The sequence below is a fragment of the Schistocerca piceifrons genome, chromosome X (genome assembly GCF_021461385.2).
Source record: "Schistocerca piceifrons isolate TAMUIC-IGC-003096 chromosome X, iqSchPice1.1, whole genome shotgun sequence".
Classification (NCBI taxonomy): domain Eukaryota; kingdom Metazoa; phylum Arthropoda; class Insecta; order Orthoptera; family Acrididae; genus Schistocerca; species Schistocerca piceifrons.
The window spans coordinates 198762606-198784762 of NC_060149.1; the positions used below are offsets into that span (position 1 = coordinate 198762606).

Below are 22157 nucleotides of genomic sequence, written 5' to 3' on the forward strand. Positions count from 1 at the left end.
GAAACCACAGGACAGAGTTTTGAAACACAATTTTTTTTTTAACCGTAATCAGGAAGGATGGAAGCATTGTAATCTAGAATTTATTTAGAATTTGTTAACACCACAAATTACATCCTATAAGTAATATTGTAACTATTCAACTGACCAAAGAAAAGTTGCAACATTGAAAATATATTAGCGTGTGGAAGGTACCAAGTCAATTACAGATTGGTTATAGCTGAGCGTCAACAAGTATGAAATTAAATAGATACATCAAATGAAAGTTTAAATTGACAACTACAAAACATGAAGCTTCTCACTGCATTGAATCATTTACAACAGACACCTGAAGGGTGAATCCTGTGACCAAAATTAACGTGATTGCACAAGCGAGTTAATTAAGTTCAGTTAACGGAATAGAAAGATTGTAAAAACAACCCATGACAACAAAATGACATCAAATGACCAAATAGACACAATAATAAAATAGTTCTGTTTGTAAGTCACAAAAGTAAACAATTCATAAGACAATTGCAAAGTAATTCTTTTAATTAAAATAAAACAATCCCAAGTGAGATTAAAAAATTACAGTTCATCACAGTAGAAATATAAGTTGTCATTAATTTATGCACTGGAACATGGACAGGGCACATAGCTGGGGTGGCTGTATGTCTTCTACTATATAAATTGTGTGTGAAACATCAGTATATAGTCACGCTCAGTATTGGAATAGCAAGCAGGGTGAGAGTCACTGCAGGAACAGTTATATTAAGGAGAATATGGTAGAATGCTGTAATATGGTGTCAGCTCAATACCATGAGTTAATATGGGTAGAGGTCATTGTTGACAACCAGAATACAATAATAATTGAATCCTTTTATCGACCTACCAACTCAGGTGATAAAATTGCTGAAACATTCAAAGAAAACTTGACTCTAATTTCAAACACATATCTGACTTTAATTTTATAAGTTGTTGACAGCTTTAATTTTCCCACGATATGTTGGAGAAAATACATGTTAAAATCCGAAGGTATGCATAAAAAATCATCTGAAATTATGCCAAACGCTTTCTCTGAACACTATTTTGAGCAATTATTTCATGAGTACACTTGAATAGTAAACAGTTGTGAAATCACACTTTCCTGAGCTAATAATGCACATCAAACTGGACACAGTGATTAATGAATACAGGGTTGTTATAGTGAGACTCAATACCACAACTCCCAAATCCACCAAAAATGAATGAAAAAGATATCTATTCAAAACAGTGGATAAAAATTCGGTTGATGCCTTACTGATAGACAATCTTGACTCCTTCCAAATTAACAATGTAAGTGTAGGCCAGACGTGACTTGAATTCAAAGAAATAGTACAGCAACAATTGAGAGATTTATAACAAATAAATTAACAAAGGACACAGAGATGATTTCCCATGACATACAACACAGGTCAGAACACTGGTGCAGAAACAACGGAAAAAAGCATGCCGAATTTAAATGAATGCAAAAACCTCAAGATTGGCGATCTTTTACAGAAGCTTGAAATTTAGCATAGACATAAATATGAAATGCTTATGATAGTTTCCACAATGAAACTTTTGTCTCAAAATCTGGCAGAGGAAACCCAAAGAGATACTGGTTGTATGTATAGTATGCTAGCCACAAGACACAATCAATGCCTTCTGTGTCCGATAGCAGTGGAAATACTATTAATGACAGTACTGCTAAAGCAGAATTACTAAACACAGCTTTCCAAAATTCCCTCGCCAAAGAGACAGTTGTAAATATTCCAGAACTCGAATCAAGAGCAGCTGCCAAGTTATCCTCGGACTAGTGAAGTAGTTTAAATCACTTAATAAAAGCAAGTATTCTGGCCCAGATTGTATACCAGTTAAGGTTCCTTTGAGAGTATGCTGATGCAATAGCCCCATACTTAACAATCATATACAACCACTCAGTCGACGAAAGATCTGTGCCCAAAGACTGGAAAAATGCACAGGTAATACCACTGTTCAAGAAAGGCAATAGGAGTAATCCACTAAATTACAAGCTCATATCATTAACGTAGATACAAAGAGGATATTGGAACACAAATTGTATTCAAACATAATGAATTACATCAGAGAGAATGGTCTTTTGACACAGTCAACACGGATTTAGAAAACATAATTCTTGTGGAGCACAACTAGCTCTATACTCAGACGAAGTGTTGAGTGCTATCGACAAAGGATTTGAAAATGATTTTATATTTCTAGACTTATGGAAGGCTTTTGACACCGCAGCGGCTTGCAATCAAGTTGCATGCTTGTGGAATATTGTCTCAGATATCCGACTGATTTGTGATTTCGTTCAGAGAGGTCACAGTTCTTAGTAATTGATGGGGAGTGATCGAGTAAAACAGAAGTTATTTCTGGCATTCCCCAAGATAATGTTACAGGCCCTCTGTTGTTCATTATCTCTAAAAATGATTTAAGACACAATCTGAGCAGATGTCTTCATTTGCAGGTGATGCTGTCATTTATCATCTAGTCAAGTAATCATGCGATCAAAACTAACTGCAAACAAATTTAGATAGCTATCTGTATGGTATGACAATTGACAGTTGACCCTAAATAATGAAAAATGTGAGGGCAACCACTTGAGTGCAAAAAGGAATCCACTAAACTTTGGTTACACGATAAATAAGTTGAATCTAAAGTCTGTTAATTCTACTAAATATCTAGGAATTACAACTACAGTCAACTTAATTTAGAAAGAACACGCACAAAATGTGTTAGGAGGAAAACCAAAGACCGCAATTTATTGGCAGAACATTTAGAAGATTCAGCATATCTACAAAAGGTACTGCCTACACTACACTTGTCCATTCTCTTTTGGAGTACTGCTCCACTGTGTGGGATCCTTATCAGATAGGATTAACAGAGTACATAGAGAAAGTTCAGAAAAGGGCAGCACATTTTGTATTATTAGAAAATAGGGGAGAGTGTCATGGAAATGATACAGAATGTGGGGTGGACATAATTAAAACAGACATTTTCATTGTACTGGGAGCTTCTAACAAAGTTTGTCACCGACTTCATCCTCTGAATGTGAAAATATTTTGTTGACACCAACCGACATAGGGAGAAATGAGAATCATAAGCAAACAAGGGAAATAAGAGCTCGCACAGAAAGATTTTGTTTTTTCTGCATCCTGTTCGAGAGTGGAATAACAGAGAATTATTGTTAAGGTGATTTGATGAACCTTCTGCCAGGCACTCGAGTGTGATTTTCAGAGTAGCCATGTAGGTGCAGTGCAATTTGTTCATGCTCCTGTGCCATCAACTACTCGAAGGACTTGAACAATTCATCTTGTTAGTCTCTGGAAGAGATTAGAAGGCAGCATGTGTACTGAGAGAGAAGTTAAATTCCCGAATGAATTGTGTGTACATGAACAAAGCCAGAGGTAAAAAAAAAATCCCAACTTGGTACCCATACTACTTACTGTGTGGAAAGAAATACTGTGAAGGAAAGAACCAACAACCTCCTGTTCTGCTAAGTATGATGACCTGGAAAGAGAAAAGGAGGGGGGGGGGGGAGGAGGAGGAGGATAGAGAGAGGGGAGAGGAGTAGGCAGACAGGTGGGAGTTGAGAGGAGGTTGGGGAGGCAGGATTGGGTGGCAGATGTGTAAAGGGGGAGGGGGCTGAAGAGGAGTAGAGTAGTCAGAATGAAAATTTCACCTACAACACTGACAGTGTTGAGTATCAGTGGACAAAGGTCAACAGTATTGCATAACAGGTCTCAAAGAGGTATGTGCCGAGCAAACTTGATGGATGGAAATGACCCACTATGGCTTGACAGCCATGTTAGAAAGCTGCTACGAAAGTAGAGAGAGCTTCACTGTGAATTTAAATGTAGCCAAATCCACACAGATAAACAAAAATTGAACAAAACCAAAATTAGCATCAGGGCAGGTCTTGTGTGCTGTGTTCGGCATATTCAAAAGGAATATTATCCACTGACTTGACAGGAAAGCTTAAGAAGTCTTGGTCTTATGTTCCAGTTAACAGATAGAAGCCATCTGTCCAGACATGCTGTGACTGTAATGGCATCGAAAAGGGAGGATGATACAGAGAGGGCCACAATACTAAACATCTTTTTCCAAAACTGCTTCACAGAGGAATATTGTACTGTAGTTCCTCCTCTAAATCTTTGCACAAATGTCAAAATGACATATATCAAAATTGTAACCTTGTGATAGAAAAGCAACTGAAACCACCTGCTGCGGTACCAGTCGCGATTCTACGTAGAGTATGTGAAGAGCTAGATATCTTCTAACAGCCATGTACCATAGGTGGCTGGAGGAGTGAAGCATTTCTGGTGACTGGTAAACAGCCCAGGTCATTCCTGTTTTCCAGAAAGGTCATTGAACAGAAGCTCCAAACTATAGACGCATATATCTGTGGTATCAGTCTGCTGTAGAATTTTGGAACATGTTGTATAAACATATTATGACATTTATAGAGAAAAATCTCCTCTGTAGATATTAACAACAGTTCGAAAAACAACAGGTGTGTGAAATCTAGTTCATCGTGTATGTCCACTTGATCCAGAAAGCAGTAGATGCCAGCACCCAGGTTGATGCTCTGTTCCTTGACTTCTGGAAAGTATTAGATGCAGCTCCAGAATGCCACCTAATGAACAAAAGTAAGAGATTATGAAACATCAGACCAGCTGAGAGACGGAATTGAAGAGTTTGAAGCAAACAGCACTTTTTTAGTGCATGGCTCACCACACGCTATTAGATGCCGAATGGCAACTTCTGTGAACAGTTGGGAAGTGTTGCTGTGGGTAGTCCACGTAGTCCGGTAGTGGCAAACATTTTGAAACACATGTTGGACTTGGCACCTTGTAAACCTAAGGTGTAGCACAGATGTGATGAGACCTATGTGGAGCCATGGTGGGGAACAGCTCAGTGACTTCCTAAGACACCTAGCCGGCTACATGCCAACATAAAATTGACTGTGGAGGTAGAAAAGGATGAACAGATATACTTTCTTGATGTTCTGGCTACAAGGAATGGTGAAAACCTGAGGCACATCGTGTATCAAAAATTGACACACAAGGACCGATGCTTGCACAAACGGTCAAATCACCATGTGAACCAGAAAAAAGGGATGATTAATATACTCATAACGCACCCAAGGTGAGTATATGAGCCACAGCACCTTAGACGCGAGATGCAGCATTTGGAAAGTGTTCTGAGGAGCAGTGGGTACTTCATCAGCTACATAAGAAGTATCACAAATTCAAACTCTTGGCAAGGAGACACATTTGAAGAAGAAATGTTGGGTATGGCCTTTCTGCCATACATTCCCAGAGTGATGGACAGAATCACCCATGTCTTGTGCAAACATGGCATAAAAACTATTTATAAACTGACAAAGGTGATCAAAGTGTTTCTCTCATTGGTGAAGGACCAAAGGGACCTACTTGCAATGTCGGGAATGTATCACATACCATGTACATGTAAAAAAGTCTATGTTGGAATGACTGGACAATCAGTCAACACTAGGATCACTGAACATCTGCTAGTTCCATGAAGCTATAGAAATCCATAAATGTGACAATAGTTTCAACAAGAAAGTGGAAAGCCTGAAGGTGAACGGATCCTGGATTCGTGTGCTTCAGCAAATGGCTATTGTAGGTAACAAGGAGAGAATCACATCAGTAATTACCACAAAAAATCCCTGGGGCTTTGGTGTAACAGGTACATACAACCTACGGCCATGAGCTTGACTCCAGTGTGTCACCAGCAATGAAGGTTAAAACTTTGACAAAGTCAGCCACTTGTGCTGGCAAAATATCAAAAATCGTCAAATGAGCATTGGCCAAGGAACCTGAGACAGAAGCCAACAGGCAATTTTTCAACAAGTGACTACGAAAGCCTTAACAGTTTTTTAAAAAAACAGAGCCTATCATTCTCAACTGAGAAAAATCATAAGGCATAAAAATAACTTCAATTGTACCCCATAGTGGTGTTATAGGACCATTATTTTCCAAAATATACGCTGTCCAGTCTCATTATTGTGCCCACTTCTCAAAAGCCTGAATAACTACCTTTTGCAGCACAGACTGCTGCGAGACATGCAGGAAGTGTGTTAGTGAGGTTCTGGAAGGTACCAGCAAGGATACAGACTCCATTGCCATGGCCAGTTGTGCTAGGTTTTCCTGTTGAAGAGCTGTGGTATGAACAGCCTGATCAAGGTGGTCCCACAGACTTTCGACTGGCTTTAAATTCAGGAAGTTTAGTGGGCAGGGGAGTACAGTAAACTCCCTCTGATGCTCTATGAACCACGCATGTATACTGCGAGCTGTGTGACACATTGAATTGCCCTGCTGGTAGACACCATTGTGCTGAGGAAAAGCAAAGTGCATGTGGGAGTGGACATGGTCCCCAAGGATAGGTGCATACTTCGGTTGATCCACTGTGCCTTCCAAAATGAGAAGATTGCCAGGGGAATGACGCAAAAAAATTCCAAAGATCATTATGCTTCCTCATCTGGCCTGGACCCTTTCGACAATTTTTGCAGAGTGTTTGCTTTCAGATGCTGATGGAGCATGAAACGTGATTCATCTCAAAAGATCCTTCTGTTGCCATTTGGTGGACATCCAGTAGCAGTATTGGTGAGCAAATTCCACCCTTCATCATTGATGAATATCAGTAAGCACGGGTGCGTGAACCGTGCGCCTACTGCAAGGGCCCACACGCACTGAATGGTCATTGAGGAGACACTGTGGTAACCCCTCAGTTCATCTGAGCAGTCAGTTGCTCTCCAGTTGCACGTCTCTTTGCCCCTGCGAATCTCTAAGCCGTTGTTCATCCCTGTCACGTATGGCCCACGGTGCATCATAGTTGCGGCAGTGCCAGTTTAGGATAGCAGCATTTCACTGTGCACAGAATACTTCAATTATGGCAGCTCATGAACAGTTTACAAACTTCTTCATGCCTCTGACAAAATTAGCTGCAAATTATTTATTTCTTGTTGATTACATAGGTTCATAACAAGCTTCTTTTGGCATATGTGCCATTTTCAAATATACCTGTTGACATTACATTTATATATTGTTTTATTCTATGTCTATGTGTAGTACTATTAGATTTTTTTATATAACACTAATATCAAGGAGGAGTGATGCACATAAATCATCTTCCCGCCAGTGGGCTCACCTCTTCGTGGTGAGTTCATGCTTGGTACCATGGAGACCCAGCCTTTGCAGCACTTTTCCCTTCCATGCTGCATGTCTGTCATCCTGCTATTCTTTTTTCCCTCCCTTGGGGAACATGGCTGGGATATTTTTTGTGAATATTCCTGATTTTTCAGTAGCCTGACATCTGAACGGCCTCTCCATTGTTTTTTGTTTGTTTTTTTCTTTCTTCGTTCTACTTTTCCTAGCCTTCCTCCACTTCGGTATTTGAGGGTACTCTTTTTCTTCTTCCTCCTATGCATTCCTGAAGGCCAGCCCATGCATCTGACATGTAACGGGTGACTAGGTACTGCGTTATTCCTAGCCCCCATCTGGGGGAGAGGGGGTGGGCGGAGGCGTTGGAAGGAGCATGCCATCGGAGACACTGACAATCGTGGGGGATTTTCTTGGAATGAGCCAATCATCATCATCTCAGTATATGTCTATTTAATGTGAACAGGCTGAGGCTAATGATTCAAAGACCCTGCCAGCTGCATGTTGGTTCCACATGGTTTCACGTACAAAGGAGGTCAGACTTTTGCTACGGTAAATTCATTTATTATTCAGAAAGTTGTTGATGCAGTTGCCGGTCCTGTGGAATCTTGCTCTTTTACCCAATGACACTTTGCTTTTGGAGACAACTTGTCTCAAGCCCAACGACTACTTGCAGCTTTGCTCCTCCACGGCTATCCTGTTTGTTGAGGCCCATCAAATGTGGAATTCTTCAGGTGGTGTTATTTACACTAGGCTGCTTGATGGTCTGACTGAGGCAGAAATCCTAACTTACCCCTCCGATCAGTGTGTCACTGCAGTCCATTGGGTGATGAAAAAGGTAGATGCATCCTTAGTGCCCACATGCACTCTTTTTCTCGTGTGTGATACAGTAGTGCTACCGTGAAAAGGTAAAAGCAGGTTTTGAAGTCATCAAAGTCTGACTGTACATTCCAAACCCGATGTGCTGCTACCAGTGTCATTGTTACAACCACATTCAAATGTCCTGTTGACACCTGGCGAAATGTGTAACCTGAATGTCCTGTGTATCTTGACGAGTGGGCTGTCCAGGAGATCTGGGTGAAGGAAAAAGTGATTTACCCTGTTGCTCACAAGTTGTTGGCTAGTTGGAAACCCTGCATTTTGCCATCTGGCACTTACAGTACTGTTCTTGCTACATCTCCATCCACAAAGGACACGGCCACACAGACTTTCGTCCTCATGTTCAGCACCGCAGTTGTAAAATTGCCCAGTGTTACATTAGCATCCCTGTCTCCTCCTCAGAGGAGATCATGCTGTGAAGAAGCCACCAAATTTTTGCCTTGCACAGCAAAATCACCTGCTACCCAACCAGCAGGTTGGTCAGGATGGAAAGAAGACTCCCACAAAGACTTTTTACATCCCTCCAGCCAACAAACATCTGAATCTTCATGTGCCAGCTGTAAAGGCTCAAAATATTCAAACAAAGGCAAACGGTATTCTTTTTTGCCAAGTCAGAGGTCCTTTTCAGTGGTGTCACCATGTGATGACGTCTCCTGGCCCTCTTCAGTATCACCAGTGCGCACTGCCAACAGTTTTTCTGCCCAGGACAACACAGACTGACCAGGTGAGAATGCCAATACCTCTATAGATTTCATGAACCCAGACCCTCCATCCTCTGTGCCCTGCAGCAGTGTGTCTTTGAAGGCTGTCACTGTGTAGCCACCAAGGTGACACCCCTTCATTTTTTCCCCCTTGCCTTTCCCCGTCATGATTCACCTCCAATGAATGGAACATTCGTGGCCTTAGATCCAATACGGAGGAATTCTAGCTGCTCTTGGAATCACAGCATCCAGTTGTTCTCTGCCTCCAGGAAACAAAATTGCATCCTGAAAATCACTTTCACCTCTCACATTTCTTTGTCCGCTTTGATCTTCCCCTCGAGAACAGCATGGGGGAGCCATGCAGCTCATTCAGGATGACATTTGTAATCAAATCATCTTCCTGAACACCCAGCTACAAGCTGTTGCAGTCTGCATTTTCCTTCCTCGTTTCACCTTTTCTTTTTGTACCATTTACATTCCTCTGTCATTCGTTGTCATCAGGGCAGACTTTCTCCAGCTTATTGATCAATTCCCTCATCCCTTTTTGCTGCTCAGTGACTTTAATGTGTACCATCCCCTTTGGGGCTCTCCCAGAACCTGACAGAGAGGTGTCCTCTGAGCTTACCGTCTCGATCAACTCGTCCTCATGTGCCTTAACACTGGAGCACCCATGTTCCTTTCAGACTCCACGTACACCCATTCCCATTTGGCCCCTCATTCTGCACTGCCCAGCATGCCCATCATCTTGAGTTGTCTGTTCTCTGACACATACTTGAGTGACCATTTCCTATGTGCTATCCATTTGCTGATTCCTACCTTACATTTGTGCAAACCCAAATGGCAGCTTTTTAACGCCGACTGGAGGCTTTACCCCTCTCTGGCAGCCTATAACAAACAACTTTTCGCCAGTTGTGATGGACAAGTAGAATACCTTACAAACATTATCCTTACCGCCGCAGTATGTTCCATTCTTTGCACTTCATCTTTACCATCCCGTGTCCCGGTCCCTTTGTGGACTGAGATGTGCCACACAATTCACACATGGAGATGTACTCTCCACATTTTTAACCATCATTCTATGATGGCAAACTGTATTCATCATAAACAGTTACATGTGCAGTGTTGTTGCATTCTTCGGGATAGCAAAAATGCTAGCTGGTTTTCATTGGCTGGTTCTTTTAACAGTTCCACTCCCTCTTCCTTCATGTGGGCCAAACTCGAATGGCTCTCTGGGACCAAGATCGATTCCCCACTTTCCGGCCTGACCGTAGCAGATGATTTCATAGTGGACTCTATTACTATCTCCAACACCTTGGGCTACTATTTTGCGAAGGTTTTGAGCTCCACCCACTATCACTCTGCCTCCCTCCATTGGAAACAAGTGGAGGAGGCTTGGGAAATTCCCTTCTTTTCTCATAATTGTGAGTGCTACAATGCCGCTTTTATTATTAGGGACCTAGATCACAATGCTCTCACTCCATCGCAATCCTCTGCCCCAGGACCGGACAATGTTCACATTCCAATATTGCAGCACATTCTTCTTGCGGGCCATCACTTTCTCCTTCATACATGCAATCGCACCTGGGCAGAGGGCACATTTCCCAGATGCTGGAGTGAAGCTGTTGTCATACCCATACCTAAGCCCAGTAAGGACAAACACCTTCCATCTAGCTACTGCCCCATTTCTCCCACCAGCTGGTTTTGTGAGGTGATGGAATGTATGATTCATGCCCACCTGGTATGCTGGCTTGAGTCTCGCAATTTACTAACCACTGCACAACGTGGATTTCGAGCACAGCACTGTGCATGTTACTTTGTCAACCAATGTCATGAATGGTTTTCTGCGGAAATACCAGACTGTGGCCATGTTTCTTGATTGGAGAAAGCCTACGACACCTGCTGGAGGACTAGTATCCTCCGTACTCTTCACATGTGGGCTTCTGAGGCTGCCTGCCCCATTTCCTTAAGGAATTTTTAAAAGACCGTGTTTTCAAGGTATGAGTGGGTTCTGCCTTGTTGGACACCTTTATCCAGGAAAACGGTATGCCTCAATGCCTCATCCAGAGGGTCATCGTATTTGGTATCGCTGTAAACCCTCTTGTGGCCTGTTTCCTGCTGGCATCTCCGGCTCCCCTTTCATTGACGATTTTGCCATCTGTTGCAGCTCTCCACAGACTTATGTCTGTGAGCAGTGTCTTTAGTGTTGTCTTGATAGTTTTTACTCATGGAGCATCAACAATGGTTTTTGCTTTTCCACTGACAGAATTGCTTGTATGAATTTCTTTCAGTGCAGTGGGTTTCTTCCACAGTCTCTACATCTTGGGCCTGTTGCTCTTCCGCCAGTGTTTCATTTATACGTCTGCACGTCTGTCCACCTTATGCCATCTCAATACAGTCCACCATTGTGACATGTGTTTGGCCACTGGCATCTTTACACTAGCCCGGTTGAGAGTCGATATGCAGAAGCTGCCGAACTACTGCTGTCATACGAACGTGATGTTCTCCTCAGCAGATATGCATGCCGTTGGTCTGCCATGCCTGTCCACCTGTCTTATGCCACCTCCTTTGATGACTCCTTTGACCACCAGTATGGGGCGCATCTCTCTTCTGTTACCTCCTCGAGTTCACTTTCGGCTATTGCTCCAGAAGCTTAACTTCATGCTACCTGCCACTTTCCTGATGGGTGTGAACCCTTCCCCACATTGGCTTCGTACGGCGGCCTGTGTTCCTTGGACTTTATTCACTTCCTAAGAACACTACTCCAGACTCACTCTATCCCTGTAAGTTTCTCAACCTTCGTACTGAACGTCATGATAGTACCTTTGTGTACACTGATAGCTCTCCAACTGACCGTGGTGTTGGGTGTGCCTTCGTCATTGGCACCGACGATTTTTGATATTGGCTTCCGGAACACTGCTAAGTATTTTCCAATTTTGTCATTTGCCCTAACACCCTGTGTGCTGTACACCGTCCATCCCTTAATGCAATGGGTCCAAGAGAACTTTCACTTGCCCACTCTTGATGGCGCCACTGTGATGTTTATGTGGGTCCCTAATCACATTGGTCTGATGGTAAACGAGGCCACTGACACGGCTGCAGTCCTCCTACCTCGACCCGTTACTTCTTCCATTCCTTCCAATCTCTGTGTTGCTGTCTGTCAGTGGGTTCTTATTTATGTCTGCTGTTTGAGTTATCAGCCATTTTAGCAAGGATACACAGATATCAGCCTCGTTTTACTTTTTATCCATCATAACAATATCGCGAAGGACATTTAATCTTCAGTTCAGGACCTCTGTTGTCTCTATGGTGTATTTTATGGACTTTTTTCCAAGAGAAAGTCCCTGTTTTCAGCTGTCTTTCCTTCTGTCGATTAGGCTTACCATGTAGTCACTTGTAACTCCTCCTTCGTGTTTGTGTTCTATGGTTCTCACAATGGCGTGTATGGTCTTAGTTGTTTTTGTACCTTATACCAAAACAAAACCTAAAACATCTTGGGAAGCCAGTTCTTTTACTGTTAACATTGGACACACACTTAAATTCTGTAGAAATTTTTGACAGCTGTAAAATGACAGAGCATTCCAATGATGTTTTATGTTAACTAGTAAGTTATATCTTAAGTAGTCAGAAATATTTTCTGCTAGAGATATTGTGTATTATGTAGATGTGCAATCATAATGTTGTTTGTTGTTTTTTGTGTAGTGTTCATCCCTTTTCTTTGCCTATTATGCCAATAAAGTTTTACAGATATTTTTTACGTTTGATGTCCGTCTGTTTAGAATGTCATTCTGATACGTATTTCTGTGTGGATAAATTTCTAGTTCCTCCAGACTGTTAAACCTTTATCTTTTGATATCCTATGTAGAATTTTGAAAGTGTTTTCGATTATGTTTCACTATGGTTTCTGTTTACTTAGTGTAGGTAAAAACTTGATTGGTTGCTTTCATGATCTCTTGTGTCTTCTTTAAATCTGATACTAAAACTTCTTCCTGTTTGTCCAATGTGAAAACTATTGCAGTCATTATAGGAAATTTTGTGTACACATGGATTAGATAAGGATGTTGCCCTTTCCTGATCTCAACTTTGTTTGTATGTAGAAATAACCAATGATGATAATCAGTACAAATTTGAAAGTTACAGAAAACCCAAAACTACAGGCATCATCAATAAAAATTCTTGACACCCCAGGTTGCGTAAGTATGCATATTTTAAATTGATGATCAATAGAATCGTAAATTTACCGCTTGAAGAACACACAATAAAAAATGAAATTACATCACTACAATATTTAGCACAAAAAAAAATTTCGAGCCAGCTATACTACTCAAAATCTACAAAGACCATACTAAACCTAAAGCAGACAACATACATAAAGATGTAACATTGAAAAGATTGGGCAAAACCAAAGCCAGATTGACATATGTACCAACAACATATATAGCCAACATATCTCACAAAATAAACAAATTGTTAAGGAATACAAAGAAGTACAACTAGCATTTCACTCTATCAATAACTTACAAAGAAAGATGAGATCAGGAAAGAGGAACATCCCTATCTTTTCTAATTCAGGTGCATACAGCATTTCCTGTGGTGACTGCAACAGTTTTTACGTTGGACTAACAGGGAGAAGTTTTAGTATCAGAGAAAGCCAGCACAAATGGTCACAGATTTGTTTGATCCATGGGAGTGTGTGTCAGAAACACTGAAGGAATTCAACTGGAAGACTCTTGAAGATAGACATAAACTATCCCACAAAAGTCTGTTAACAAAGTTCCAAGAACTGTCTTTAAATGAGCACTCTAGGAATGTACAACAACCCTTATGTATCGCTCACATAGAGATCATGAGGATAAGATTACAATGATTACTACACACACAATGACATTCAGTCAGTCATTCTTCTCGCACTCCATACAAGAATGAAACAGGAAGAAACACTAATAACTGGTACAGTGGGACATGCTCTCTGCCGTGCACCTCCCGGTGGTTTGCAGTGTGTAGATGTAGATGTAGATCTGAAGACCACACAAAAGCTTGTGAAAGTGATCAATCCAGTTTTTACGTACACTTACAAAACAAAAATCATAGAATGAACACAATCAAAAGTGCTTTGAAAATTCTACACTGGTTACCGAAAGGTCAAACCGTGAACATTTTGGAAGATCTAGAAATTTATGCACACACAGAGGTAGATCCAAATGACACCCTAAACAAACACAAAAATTATCTGGAAAACTTTATTGACATAATAGAAAAAGTAAATGGATAACTGTCAAAAACAAATTTCTATAGAAAGTAAATAAGTGACCTATGTTAACAATGTAGTACCTAAAATAACTTATGTTGCAAGATGTTTTATGGATGTAACCCCATCTAGACACAAATGTTATGTAAGATAGAAACTCATAGTACTATTAAATAGACATAGAATAAAAATATATATAAATGTAATGTCAACAGGAACACTTGAAAATGGCACATGTGGCAAAACAAGCTTGTTGTGAACCATCAACAAGAAATAAAAAAAATTGTAGCTAATTGAATTAAAAATATAAAGATGGTAATATATCATGACCTTATTCAAACTCGGGCTCAGCAGATAAGTTAGCTATTTTGGAAATGCTTCCACTCTTGGCCCGATAGCCCAAGATCATGCCTATTTGGATGCCAGATGACGCACACTGTTTACGCATTATGATGATGACTGCACTTTTCTATAAAATTTTGGGAGAATGGCTGAATGTCTGTAGCTTGCTAGTATGATATTTTGGAGCAGAGTGTTCTGGCCATCCTCAGGTGAATACTGATGAGCAATACTAAGCTCCCCTATTTAAAATCCCACTGGCACATGCATGGTATCTTAGTTGGCATTGCACATGCATTGTTTGAGCACATGTGCTTCTGCTGTAAATCTGTGTGCCACTCTGCATGCCCTCCATAGTGAAAGCTTGTCTCTTCGATATCAAAATGATTGTCTTCGCACAGTAAGATCACAGGACAGCGCCGATTATGCAGAGCGCAAAGCATTTCTGTAATCGGCTCCCATGCAGTATTTAACTGGAAACTGCTGTCTCGATTCATAAGGGATTCACACAGTCGTATTTCCACTGATAACTGAGCCCCAAATCTTCCATGGAAGAACTGGAGAACCCAACATTTGTCTTGGCTATTTCAAAACCGACAGTACTTTGGCGATATGTTGATGACAGTTTTATAGTTTGGCCACATGGACAGTTTCCATGAGTTCCTTCATTTTCTGAACTCCATACTTGGAAAAAAGTGAGATTTACTGTGGAGCTGGAGAAAGATGGTTGCTTGCCATTTTTAGACGTCTTGGTGTGACGTAAGAGTGAGGGCACAATTTGGCGTTCAGTGTTTAGAAAGGCCACTCATATTGACCTTTATTTAAATCTACTGGTTGCCACCATTATGCACAAAACATGATGGGAATTCTAAAGACCTTGAACCAATGAACACATACTATTTCAGATGTATATAGCCTGGAAAGTGAATTGGAACACCTGTAAACTGTGTTCCTGAACAACCGATAATTGTCAACAAGTACAGAGAGAGCTACAAACAACGTAACAAGGAAGAGAATGAGGCCTTCAAAACAACTGCTTGTTTATTGTATATTGAGAATGTATCAGCTAAAATATGCAGAATATTAAGAAGATACAAAATTAAAGTAATCTTTCGACCTCATTCCAAAATATCAGTGCTTTTGGGAACTGTTAAAGATTATGTAGAGTTGCTCAGAGCAGGTGTTTACAGGATTCTGTGTAGATGCAGCAGATCTTACATAGGGCAAACAACACACTCTTTGCAGGTTTGCATTACAGTACATCAGTGGCATATGCGTCCTCTTCGCGCAAATAAGTCTGCTATCGCTGAACACTGTGTTTCCACTGGTCATTCAATTAAATATAATGGAACAAAAATTGTGCTCCATACGTCAAACAGCTGAGGAAATAAGACTGTCTGAATCCCTTATGTATCAAGATGGCAGTTTCCAGTTAAATTCTGCACAGAACCTGATTATATAAAAACATGGTGCTCTGCATAATTGGCTTCATCCTGAGATCTTATTATGTGAAGACAGTCGTTTTGATATCAAAGAGGCAAGCTTCCACCACAGAAGATCCGCAGAGCAGTGCACAGATTTACAGCAGAAGTACATGTGCTTGAGCAATGTGCGCATTACCAACTAGGACACCACTCATGTGCCAGCTGGATTTTAAATAGGGAATCTTAGTGTATTGCTCGTCAGTATTTGCCAGAAGGTGGCCAGAAGACAGTGCCGAAATGTTGTACCAGTAAGTTATAGGCACCTGGCAGTCCTCCTGACATTTTATAGAAAGTATACACCAAAAAAGTTTTAAATTTCAGAATGACTGCACTGTTTTCTGCATCTCCATGACATGCTTTGTATACCCTCCACTGGTAGTGCTGCCACCTCCAACCTGTGAGTGATTATTGCACACTGACATAGAACATCAGTTGGTGGCCACGCTGATGTGACTGGAATGTGTATACATAAATGAGTTAGTGGATAACACTGGAAGTTCCACAAGGCTCTCTGTGGATGATGCTGTTGTGTACAAAGAAGTCGCAGCACAAGCTAACGGTAGTGAAATGCAGGAAGACCTGCAGAGTATCGTCAGTGCTTGGACACAAATTGGTAGTTGACCCTTAACATAAATGTAATATTTGGGGCATAAATATGTGGAAGACCCATTATTGTATCATTACACTAATGCAGAACAGTTACTGGAATCAGTCACATCTATAAAATATCTAAGAGTATGCATATGAGGTGATTTAAAGTGGAATGATCACATAAAACTAATTGCAGATAAGGCAAGTAGCAGACAGAGATTCACTGGAATATTTGTCAGGAAGTGTAGTCCAGCCAGAAAGGAGGTATCTTCCAAAACCCTCATTTGACTGTTACTTGAATATTGCTCATCAGTTTGGGATCCGTGCCACATAGTATTTATGGAGGAAATAGAAGCGATCCAAAGAAGAGCAGCACATTGTGTTACTTTGTTCACTTATTAAGTTTGAAAGGGTCATGGATGGGCTCGGCCAATTCCAGTGGCAGACACAGAAAGAGAGGCATTTGGCATTGTGAAGTTCCAGGAGTGTATTTTCGTATAAAAATCAGTCAACATAATGCTTCTTCCCACTTACATTTAGCAAAAAGATCATGAAAGTAAAATTAGAGCTGCAACTGGAGCAGGAGAGGACGGAAGTGACACACCATAAGGTGGTTTATGGAGTATATGAGTAGAGGTAGATGTAAGCGTAGCTGTAAACAAGGATATGGATGTAGAAGGTGCAAAGTTGTGTTCTCCTCAAAACGTTAAATATCAGTGTCAGGCAACATAAAATTATTTTTTGACCTTGTTCGACATAATGTTCTTCTTGTTTCTGCAACTGAAGTTCAAAAAGAGTGCAATTTTATACTAGTGAACAGGTCCTACAGTTGTTGGATGATGAACATGTAGAGCATGGTAAGAAAAGAATCATGGTTGCAGATGGTGGAATTAACTGAGAGTGGTGTAAGTTAATTTAAAGAAGTGAAGTGATTTCACTGATTTTAGTTCACTTTCTGAGTAGCCTTTGCTTTTCGAGTCAATGGAACCATTGGTTAGAGCCAATTTCTTTGTATGACTTATAAGTAATTTGTTTTAGCATCCATAGTTTTGTTTGTACTTTTATTTCTCTGCTATTGTCACAACAAGATAGCTTACAAACGTACCAGTTCAGCTTAAATAATTTTTTCTATGAAAAGCTGGCAGTGCACCAAGGATTTGAGTAAGGCAATATGCGAGGAGAACAGCTCAGGTATACCGTTTTGTTTTGATCTTCAGCACTCCTTAAACTGTAATCTTTAAACACTGTTTTTGAAATTCTCACTTGCAGTGCTGGTCATGCGCGCAAACTAGTGCTGCCGCCCCCCCCCCCCCCCCCCCCCCCCCCCCCCCACACACACACACACACACACACACACACACACACACACACACACACACACACACACAGAGAGAGAGAGAGAGAGAGAGAGAGAGAGAGAGAGAGAGAGAGAGTAATTTCCCCTTTTTTTCTTTTCCAGGCTGCTAACGGAGATTATTTCTCTCATTACGTCACAGAGGATTTTGACAGGTACGTTAACAGGAAGAGACGTGATTATGTTCATGGAAATCACATAGAGATGCAAGCAATGAGTGAGATGTACAATCGTACTGTCGAAGTATTCTGTTATGGAACAGGTAAGACACCAACAGCTCTTTAAAATTAACAGAGTAATTTCTGTCTAAAGTCTCAATCCGCAGAATGATTTATTGTGCCATTCTACTGATGGAAGACCTGGCTGCTTAAACTTTCCTTTTCACAAGAAGTACTGTAGCATAATTACTATTCTTTCTCTGAAACTGTCGACAGAGGTAGTTAGTGGCTCCACATAGTAAATGGAAGTTGAAGCTTGATGGCTGTTGGCTTTTCTCTTTATTGGGATTATTTTATTTTGTCCTGTGAATTTTTATGTTCCTGGAAATATGGATCTCTGCACAGAATCTAAATATAGTTACAATCAAATAATGACAGCAAAAGCTTCTACTCAGCAGAGAGATAACATCTACTAAAGTTGACACAAACTAGTAAAGTAATTCTGCACTTGAATAACAAGTGAACACGTGGGAGGATGTAAAGTAGTTCATTAATTTAACAAGCCTTTTACCCTCTCCTCTACCAATGTCCTTGAACTGTGATTTTTGGTAACACCCTCTGTAAAACTTATCCTGGGCATATCTTTATCACTCGTGAAACTATGATGATGTAATGTTCATCATGTCCGTAGTATCCCTTACACTGCTTGTGCCTCTGACACCCAATCCTTCAGATGTCAAACAGTCAGATTGGTAGCAAATGTCACATATTGACAGAGTATCAACCAAATCTCCGATATAGTTGGTGCTATGTGCTGTCGTCCAGGAGAATATGCATAAACAGTAACTAATAAGTAACATCTGAAGTACAGAGCACAGGAAATGCATAATTGTGAGCATATGTTGTGTAGAGCTCTTGTGGGGAAATCTGTGGAGCATTAGATCGTCATACCCAGGGTCCTGAGTTTGAGCCCTCATCATGACAGTTTCTGCGCTGTAGTAGGTGTGAATCTGTTGTGTGGGGCAACATGTTCCTGACATGTAAAAGGCCTGTTTGGAGTTCATAGCAATGTTTTATTGGCTGTCCACTTTCACTTAATTTATTTGAAAGTAGGAAACATACAGAGTACACTTACAGTTCCACAGAATAAACGTAAACAATCAAAACAGAAGAATAAAGAAACAGTTACATCACGTGTGGAAGTATTAATAATAATAATAATGTCTGAGAAAGAAAAGAAATAATAATAATAATAATAATAATAATTCACATATGTGATGCAATTGTTTCTTTATTTTTCTGTTCCATTTGTTTGTTTATTCTGTGAAACTACAAATGTACTCTATAGGTTCGCTCTTTTCAAATAAATAAAGGGAAAGTGGACTTCCAATAAAACATTGCTTTTACATGTCAGGAACATGTTGTCCCATGTAACAGTTTCACATGTACTACAGTAAAACTCAAACTCGTTACCCTTTGTACAGCAAACTAATGCTCTACTGACTTTCTCACAGGAACTATAGGTGATAAATGCTTGTAGTTATGCCTTTCCTGTGCTCCTTATGTCAGGTGTTACTATTTATTTATCATTTACATACATGCTCCTGGATGACAGCACGTAGCACAAACTATATCGGAGTTTTGGTTGATACTCTGTTGGTATACAACATTTTGTATCAGTCTGTCTGTCTGACATCTGGAGGTTTGGGTGAGAGAGATGCTAAATTATGAACATGTTTGAAAGACCAGTTATTTCTACCTTGGTTTCATTTATCCAGGGTTCCTGAGCTGGAGAATAGTAAACACTGCCTGCTGTTTATCATTAGTAACTTTGCTTGTGCTTAACCAATACCAGTTGAGAGCAAAGATTGAAACTGATGTTTTCTGCAGAAAGGTGCACTTCATGTAACTGGTTGGATTTTGGAGAAGGTAGCAACCTCAATAATACATACAATGTATGAGAAACAAGCCTCCAGCCACACGTAGCATGAATATAAGTCAGAGCATAGGATGGCACTTGTTGCTGTGATAGTGATTTAGATTAGTTAATGACCCATGCATCATTTGAATGATTCTTTTATCAGACTGGTGTGGAAGAAGTCACTTTACAGGATGTGTATACATGATTAGTTTCAATGTTAATGAGTATATTTGTCAGCCCTATTCATATGCAACTACACTTGAAAAGTACTCCTTTCCTAGCCAGTGATAGCTTTGATAATGTGTAATAAAGATCTTTTTGCTTTAGTGTTGTAGGTATGGATATCATTATACAGCAACAGCAGGGGAAGAAAGCCAATTTGCATTCCCTGTACGTACACAGTGGAATCATTCCATGTGAAACGGGTCCTTCCAGATGCCACGAAGAGCACAGGATGCAGCCAACTGCAGGTGGTGGCTCATGTCGGTACCAGTGATGTGTGTCGCTTTGGAATGGAAGAGATTATTTCTGGTTTCAAGCGGCTATCAGAAGTGGTAAAGGCTGCCAGTCTTGCTTGTGAGATGAAAGCAGAGCTCACCATTTGCAGCATAGTCAACAGGCCCGATTGTAGACCTCTGGTACAGAGCCAAGTGAAGGGTCTGAATCAGAGACTTAGATGGTTGTGCTACCATGTAGGCTGCAGATTCCTCCATGTGCACAATAGGGTGGTTGGATTTAGAGTTCTGCCAAATAGGTCAGGAGTCAATTACATGCAGGAGCTGGCTACACGGATAGCTGGTGCTGTGTGGTATGGACTGGGCAGTTTTTTAGGTTAGAGGGTCTTGGGGAAACACAGAAAGGGTTTCAGCCTCAAAGGGTGTAGGTCGAACAAAGGAAGAACGTAGATGTAGGAACCATCAGTATGACAGTTGCAAATTGTTGTAGCTGTTTTGAGAAAGTACCAGAGCTCCAAGCCCTAATAGAAAGCAATGATACTCAAATTGTTACAGGCACTGAAAGCTGGCTAAAGCCAGAGATAAGTTCAGCCGAAATTTTTGTGAAGACCTCACGTGTTCAGAAGGGATAGGCTAAACCACAGCTAGTGGTGGAGTGTTTGTTGCTGTTAGAAGTAGTTTATCTTGGAGTGAAATTGATGTAGATAGTTCCTGTTAGTTAATATGGGTAGAGGTCATTCTTGACAACCAGAATAAAATAATAATCAGATCCTTTTACCAACCTCCCAACTCGAATGATAAAATTGCTGAAATGTTCAAAGAAAATCCGAGTCTTAATTTCAAACACGTACCCAACTCATATAATTATAGTTGGCGGTGACTTCAATTTACCATTGATACATTGGCGAAAATACATGTTTAAAACTGAAGTTATGCATAAAACATCATCCAGAATTGTGCTAAATGCATTCTCTAGAAATAATTTCTAGCGATCCATTCATGTGTTGTGAAAACACATTGATCTCTTAGCAGCAAATAATCCTGAGCTAGTAATGAGCATCAAAACAGGTACCGGGAGTAGTGAACACATGATTGTTGTAGCAAGTCTGAATACCGTAATTCCTAAATCCTCCATAAATTAACAAAAAAAAAACCTATTCAAAAGAAGCAGATAAAAATTTGCTTGATGCCTTCCTGAGAGACAATCTCCATGCCTTCCAAAATAACAGTGAAAGTGTAGACCAGATGTGGCGTGAATTCAAAGAAATATTATCAACAGCAATTGAGAGATTTATACCAAATAAATTAACAAATGGTGAAGTTGACCCCCCTTAGTTCACAAAACGGGTCGGAACACAGTTGCAGAAACAACAAAAAAAGCATGCCAAATTGAAATGCACTGAAAATCCCCAAGATTGATGATCTCTTACAGAAACTCTAAATTTAGCGTGGACTTTAATGTGAGTTGCTTATAATAGTTTCCACAATGAAACTTTGTCTTGAAACCTGACAGATAATACAGAGGGATTCTGGCGATATATTAAAATATGCAGGCAGCAAGACGCAGTCAATGCCTTCTCTGTGCAATAGCAATAGAAATGCTATTGGTGACAGTGCTGCCAAAGCAGAGTTACTAAACAAAGCCTTCCAAAACTACTCCACCAAAGAAGGCGAAGTAAATATTCCAGAATTTGAATTGAGAACAGCTGCCAACATGAGAAGTAGGCATTGCATATTCTGTTGCTTTTTTAACTGAACAATTTAATCCTTTTTTGCTATGTTTAGAAAGTGATTCTTAAAAATACTTGCAACTTGTGAATGTGTCACA

General features: G+C 40.4%; 1 protein-coding gene across 2 annotated transcripts in view; it reads left to right on the forward strand.

Moving 5' to 3' along the window:
• LOC124721125 (OTU domain-containing protein 5-like) overlaps nucleotides 1-22157 on the forward strand; it is a 94196-nt gene that overhangs the window by 62491 nt on the left and 9548 nt on the right. For both annotated transcript variants that reach the window (XM_047245941.1, XM_047245942.1), the window contains exon 5: nucleotides 17901-18057. In XM_047245941.1, coding sequence (XP_047101897.1) covers nucleotides 17901-18057 — 157 coding nt within the window. The remainder of the gene's footprint in view (nucleotides 1-17900; nucleotides 18058-22157) is intronic.